At 55.5% G+C, this 6213-nt stretch overlaps 3 protein-coding genes across 3 annotated transcripts in view; 1 reads left to right on the top strand and 2 right to left on the bottom strand.

Annotated features, from left to right (window-relative positions):
• Positions 1–916: 916 nt before the first annotated feature.
• ENH_00075760 (hypothetical protein) lies at positions 917–1594 on the bottom strand (the record flags this gene model as incomplete). Its single annotated transcript, XM_013582926.1, has 1 exon — positions 917–1594. The coding sequence occupies one exon, from the start codon at positions 1592–1594 to the stop codon at positions 917–919; it is 678 nt and encodes a 225-aa protein (XP_013438380.1).
• A 1324-nt stretch (positions 1595–2918) lies between these two features.
• On the top strand, positions 2919–4175 carry ENH_00086550 (heat shock protein, putative; the record flags this gene model as incomplete). Its single annotated transcript, XM_013582925.1, is given in 4 exon segments — positions 2919–3236; positions 3415–3528; positions 3790–3913; positions 3919–4175. Coding segments are annotated over 4 exon segments (813 nt in total).
• A 1745-nt stretch (positions 4176–5920) lies between these two features.
• The window catches only part of ENH_00075740 (PST-A protein, related, related), a gene marked incomplete at both ends in the record, with an annotated part of 1464 nt that continues 1171 nt past the window's right edge, over positions 5921–6213 (bottom strand). Inside the window, one exon of the mRNA XM_013582924.1 lies at positions 5921–6213. This exon is cut by the window's right edge and continues 1171 nt beyond it. Within this exon, the coding sequence (XP_013438378.1) occupies positions 5921–6213 (293 nt within the window).

Raw genomic sequence — 6213 nt, 5'->3', positions numbered from 1 at the left:
GGGGGGGGAGAAGTTGGAGAAATTTGCTGCAGAACGAGCTAGGTGGACCCAGCAGGGCTTCGGGAAGGCCCGAGCTGCTGCTGCTGCTGCTGCTGCTGCTGCTGCTGCTGCTGCTGCTGCTGCTGCTGCTGCTGCGGCTGAGTTTGCTGCTGCTGCTGCTGAAGAGCTGCGTCTTTGGTTTTTGCTGCTGTGTTGCCAAATTGTTCAAAGGGAAGACAAACACTTCGGCTTTTTGCATGTTTTCATTTCGCTTCATTACGCGCGCAGTTTCTTTTCATTTTCTGTTTTATTTTTTTATTTTCTGTTTTTATTTTCTGTTTTTATTTTCTGTTTTTGTTTTCTGTTTTTATTTTCTGTTTTTATTTTCTGTTTTCAATTCCTGTTTTCAATTCAAGTCGGCGGCGCGAGTCATTTGCACCTTCAAACACCTGCAAACTGCAACTTGCATCTGCTGCCAACAAAACAAAACAACAACAACAACAATAATAATAATAACAATAATAATAATAATAATAATAATAATAATAATAATAATAATAATAATAATAATGTTGTTTGCAGGCTGGAGGAGCAGGCGGAGCGGACGAAGAAGATCCTGTCTGCGAACAGCGAAACGACCTTCGCCGTGGAATGTCTGATGGAAGACAAAGACCTTTCGGGTTTAATAACTCGCGAGTTGTTTGAAGAGTTGTGCGCGAGCAGTTTCAAGCCTTCGCTGCTGAAGCTGCTGCAGCAGGCGCTGCACGTGAGCGGTGCGTCGCGCCGGCCGCGAACTTGAATTTTTCCGCGAGTTCCGCGAGTTTTCGCGCGCTTCCTCCGCTTCTTTCGAATTATAAATATCAAATTCGCATTTTACTTCAAAAATAACCCGGGATCGCCGCGAGATCCGCGCCAGAAGCTCCGTTTTCGCGCTTGTTCAGGTTTGCAAGCCACTGACATCGCCTACGTCGAGGCCGTCGGCGGCTGCACGCGAATTCCTTGGATTCAAAAGTGCATCAGCGAGGCTTTCGGAAAAGAAATTTCCCGCACTCTTTCCGGCGACGAGTGCGTCGCCAGGGGCTGCGCGCTGCAGGTATTGAAGCTGCTGCTGCTGCTGCTGCTGCTGCTGCTGCTGCTGGTTTCGTTTTGCTGCTGCTGCTGCTGCTGGTTTCGTTTTGCTGCTGCTGCTGTTGCTGCAGCTGGTGGTTTCGTTTTGCTGCTGCTGCTGCTGCTGCTGCAGCTGGTGGTTTCGTTTTGCTGCTGCTGCTGCTGCTGCTGGTTTCGTTTTGCTGCTGCTGCTGCTGGTTTCGTTTTGCTGCTGCTGCTGCTGGTTTCGTTTTGCTGCTGCTGCTGCTGCTTTCGTGCTGCGGCTGCGGATTTCCCTTTGCTGCTGCTGCCGCTGCGTTCCGTTTGCTCTCGCCGCTGCGATGGTCTGCTGCTGCTGCCCCCGTATATCCCAACTGCTGCTGCTGCTGCTGCTGCTGCTGCTGCTTGGGCCTTCCGTTTGCTTCTGCGGCTGCTGCTTTATCCCGCTTCGCGCTGCTGCTTGCTGCTGCTTGCTGCTGCTGCGGTGCTGCTCGGTGCCTTCGGTGTCCGGGGCAAGGCCCCAGTGCATGCCTTATATATTGCATTTTGCTGCTGAGTCTTTTAAGTTTTATTTTATTTTATTTTATTTTATTTTATTTTATTTTATTTTATTTTATTTTTGCTCAAGTCTTGCAGCAAATAAGTCTGAGCATTCCTCACTTCTTTAAATGGGCTCAGCGGGGTTGCTTTGCTGGCTCAAAAGCTGCTGCTGCATGCTGCTGCTGGCCCGCTGCTGCTGCTGCTGCTGCTGCTGCTGCTGCTGCTGCTGCTGCTGCTGCAGGCAGCAATGGCTTCGCTGCACTTCAAAGTCAAGGAGTTCGACTTCGGAGAAAAGCTGTGGCACCCAGTGGCCCTCAGCTGGACTGGGGAGGGCCCCGTGCACTGCAGCACGCAGCAGGAAGAGGGGGGCCCCCCGGGGGGCCCCCCGGGGGCCCCCCAGGAGGGGGGCCCCCCTGCTGGCTGCCGCGAAATAGAACTTCCTGTGGGGACTCCGACGAATACTTTGCGCAAAATAACTTTTCTCCGAAGTGCTCCCTTCGAAGTGCATGCAGCTTACAAAGACCTGGACCCGAAGAGCATTTCTGCAGACCTCGGTGAGGCCTAGGGTTTAGGGTTTAGGGTTTAGGGTTTAGGGTTTAGGGCTTAGGGTTTAGGGAAGCGCTGGCGCGGGCGTCTGGCGCAGTTCTAGCTGAGACCCTGAGTTTAACTCGAGACTTCGGATTTTGAATCAAGTTCGAAGTGCAAAAACGTTCAAAACCTGCTGCTGCTGCTGCTGCTGCTGCTGCTGCTGCTGCTGCTGCTGCTGCTGCTGCTGCTGCTGCTGCTGCTGCTCTGCTGCTGCTGCTGCTGCTGCTGCTGCTGCTGCTGCTGCTGCTGCTGCTGCTGCTGCTGCTGCTGCAGGTGGGTGCCGGGTGGAGCTGCCTGAGGGCTGCGGGCTGCGGGAAGTGCACGTGTTTTGTTCGGTGAACTACAACGGGCTGCTGCGTTTCCCGCGGGCCTGCATAAAGAACGTGGAAGAAGAAGACGCAGCAGCAGCAGCAGCAGCAGCAGCAGCAGCAGCAGCAGCAGGAGGGAAGGGTTCGGCGGCTGCGGGCGAGACGCCGAGCACGGAGCCGTCTGCTGCAGCGGAGGGCGACGCGCAGCAGGAGCAGCAGCAGCAGCAGCAGCAGCAGCAGGGGGCTGCTGAGGGGGCCTCCCCGTGCGCGGGGTCGCCAGCAGCAGCAGCAGCAGCAGCAGCAGCAGCAGCAGCAGCAGCGCGCGCGAGAACGACGGAAGTGCCGGTCCAAGCCCTCGACTTCGCGGGAAAACTCTCGGAAAAAGACCTCGTGGAACTCCGGGAAAAAGAATTAAATATGATTAATGAAGATCGCCTGCATCGGGAAAAGCAAGAAAAGTTGAACGAGCTGGAAACTGCGGTGTACGTACACCGCGACGGCCTCGCGGGGCCCCTCAGCCTCTTCGCCTCCGAAAATGAAAAACAAAAATTAATTAAAGTTTTGGAAGAAGTGGAGAATTGGGTGTACGAACACCAGCAGGACCCGCAGCTCACCAAAGCAGCAATTGCTGCGCAGCTGCAGCAGCTTGCTGCTGCAGCGCAGCCGCTGCAGCACCGCCAGCAGCAGCAGCAGCGCCGCCTCGCCGCAGCAGACAAACTCCGCGCCACCATTCAGGTGCCAAGCCCCGCTGCTGCTGCTGCTGCTGCTGCTGCGAGCGCTGCTGCTGCTGCTGCTGCTGCTGTTGCTGTTGCTGCTGCTGTTGCGCGGTAGCGGGTCGGGTGTCTGTACAGCGCAGCGCGGGGGGCTGCAGCGGCTGCTGCTGTGGGGTGTTTGTGGGGTGTATGTACACCAGGAGTGCCGGCACACAGCAACAGCAGCAGCTCCAGAATTTGCCCATATTGAGCAGCAAGTGCTGCAGCAGCTGCTGCAGGCAGCTGAAGCAGACGAGGCCTGGCTCAACAGAGTGGTGAGTTTTGGCCCTAAAATAGCCCTGCTGCTGCTGCTGGTGCAGCAGCAGCAGCAGCAGCAGCAGCAACAGCAGCAGCAGCAGCAGCTGCTGCTGCTGTTGCAAGTTGCGGATTTGCTTCGGAAAGTTGCTTTTATTTGGGAAGAAGTGCTTAGTAAATGAATAGTGTTTGAAATAAATGAATAATGGAAGAAATAATAAATGAAAATGATTTAAAAGATTTATTTTTTAAAGTTTTTTCAACTTCTCGTTTTGCTGCAGATGCAAGAAGCTGCTGCGCAGCCGCCAACAGAAAACCCCACAGTTTTGGCAGAGACAATTGAGCAAAGAAACTCCGATCTTTTTGCACTTTTGAACAAGATCTGCTCCACTCCCAAACCCAAACGTGAGCCTGCTGCTGCTGCTGCTGCTGCTGCTGCTGCTGTGCTGCTGCTGTGCTGCTGCTGCTGCTGCTGCTGTGCTGCTGCTGCTGCTGCTGCTGTGCTGCTGCTGCTGCTGCTGTGCTGCTGGTGCTGCTGCTGCTGTGCTGCTGCTGCTGCTGTGCTGCTGCTGCTGCTGCTGCTGTGCTGCTGCTGCGCTGCTGCGGGTTGCTGCTGGCAGCAGTTAGTTGCTGCTGGCTGCTGCTAGTTGCTGCGTGGTGCTGCTAGTTGCTGCTTGCTGCGGCTGGCCGCGTCCAGCTGCTGCTGCTGTGCGTGCTGCTGCTGCTGCTGCTGCGCTGCTGCTGCAGCTGCCAACCCTGCGCCTGCTGCTGCTGCTTCTGAAGACGAAATGGATGTCGAGGGGGCCCCGAGGCAGCAGCAAGAAGAAGCAGCAAAAGGAGAAAATGCAAAAAGTGATCAGGAGTTCAAAGAGCCCATGGTTGAGGAGCCCAGCGACCCCTGAGGCTCTCCAAACCCTAAACCCTAAACCCTAAACCCTAAACCCTAAACCCTAGAAGCCACACAAAGCCTCCTCGGGGTGCGCCCTGCGCCGCCGCAGCAGCGCGCCCCCTGCTGCTGCTGCTGCAGGCTGCTGCAGCAGCAGCAGCAGCAGCATCAATGGGACACTGCGGGTAAAGGGAAAAGCAAGCAAGTTTGGAGTGTACATGCCCCGGGTGTACGTACACCTCAATCCCGGCCTACAGACAGCATCAAACGCCTTCACTTTAATTTCCCTGTCGATCTTCGAAGCAACTGTTGCAAAACCTGCAACTAGCTAGCTAGCTAGCTAGCTAGCTAGCTAGCTAGCCAGATAGCCAGATAGCTAGCTGGCTGAGTAGCTAGCTAGCCAGCCAGCTAGCTAGCCGGCGCGGGTCTCTCGCGCGTCGCCTGCGTGGCTTGCGGCCAGTGTGACCTAGCTAGCTAGCTAGCTAGCTAGCTAGCTGGCTAGAAGGCTGGATAGCTAGCCAGCTAGCCAGCTAGCAGACTGATCGGCCCCCTAGCGAACTACCTGGCTAGCTAGCTAGCTGTAGAGCTAGCTAGCTAGCTGGCTTTGCAGCTGGCTTGCCCTGCAGCTAGTTGGCTAGCTAGCTAGCTAGCTAGCTAGCTGCGAAGCAACAGCGAGGCGGAGCTCTACAGCCTTGCAGCAAAAGGGAAAGCTTCACTCGAATTAAAAAGAACAAAAAAGAATAAAAAGGAATAAAAAGAATAAAAAGGAGTTAAAATGAATTAAAAAGAATAAAATGAATAAAATGAATAAAAAAGAATAAAACAGGCAGCACAGAGAAGGCCCCAGCTGTACAGACACCTCAAATCGCGGACCTGTCTGTACACCTCAGCAAGCGGAGGCGCACAAACCCGCCATGCGCCCGCCCAAGGCAAAGCCAGCTAGCTAGCTAGCCAGCTAGCTAGCTAGCTAGCTAGCTAGCTAGCTAATAGCCGCTAGCTAGCTAGCTAGGCCAGCTAGCTAGCTAGCTAGCCAGCTGGCCAGTACGGCGAGCAACGCCATTGGGGCGGCTGGCGCCCCCGAAAAAAATCCGCCCTAGCTAGCTAGCTAGCTAGCTAGCTAGTCAGCTAGTTAGTCAGCTAGCTAGTCAGCTAGCTAGTCAGCTAGCTAGTCAGCTAGCTAGTTAGTCAGCTAGGCCAGCTAGGTAGCTAGCCAGCCAGGCTAGCTGGCCAGCTAGGCTAGCTAGCTAGCTGGCCCCAGCAGCTGTTTACCTGTTTACTGAGCTAGCTAGCTATTTGGCTGGCTAGCTAGCTACTTAGCCAGCCCGCAAGCCCGCCAGCCAGCTCGCCAGCTAGCTAGCCAGCCAGCTAGCTAGCCAGCCAGCTAGCTAGCCAGCCAGCTAGCTAGCCAGCTAGCTAGCCAGCCAGCTAGCTAGCCAGCCAGCTCGCCAGCTAGCTCGCCAGCAGCTAGCCATCAGCTAGCTAGCTAGCCAGCTAGCCAGCAGCTAGCTAGCTAGCTAGCTAGCTAGCTAGGCGCGTTGGAGAATCCACTGGGCGACTCTGATGAGAACTTTGTGGCCGTCGACTTCGTTGGCGAAGCTGTGGTGTACATCCAGCCCGGCCAGCGAGACGTCTGCGAGCTGCTGCAGCTGCTGCTGCAGCTCCTCAGACACCATTTCCCGGAAAAACTTGCTGCTGCTGCTGCTGCTGCTGCTGCTGCTGCTGCTGCTGCTGCTGCTGCTGCTGGTGCTGCTGGCGGTGCTGCTGCAGGTGGTGCTGCTGCTGCTGGTGTTGCTGCTGCTGCTGCTCTGCGGCGGCTGCG

This window comes from Eimeria necatrix, genomic scaffold (genome assembly GCF_000499385.1).
Source record: "Eimeria necatrix Houghton genomic scaffold, Enh_scaff782, whole genome shotgun sequence".
Lineage (NCBI taxonomy): Eukaryota > Apicomplexa > Conoidasida > Eucoccidiorida > Eimeriidae > Eimeria > Eimeria necatrix.
The sequence above is the reverse complement of the archived record's forward strand: the minus strand, read 5'-3'. Positions and strand labels throughout refer to the sequence as shown.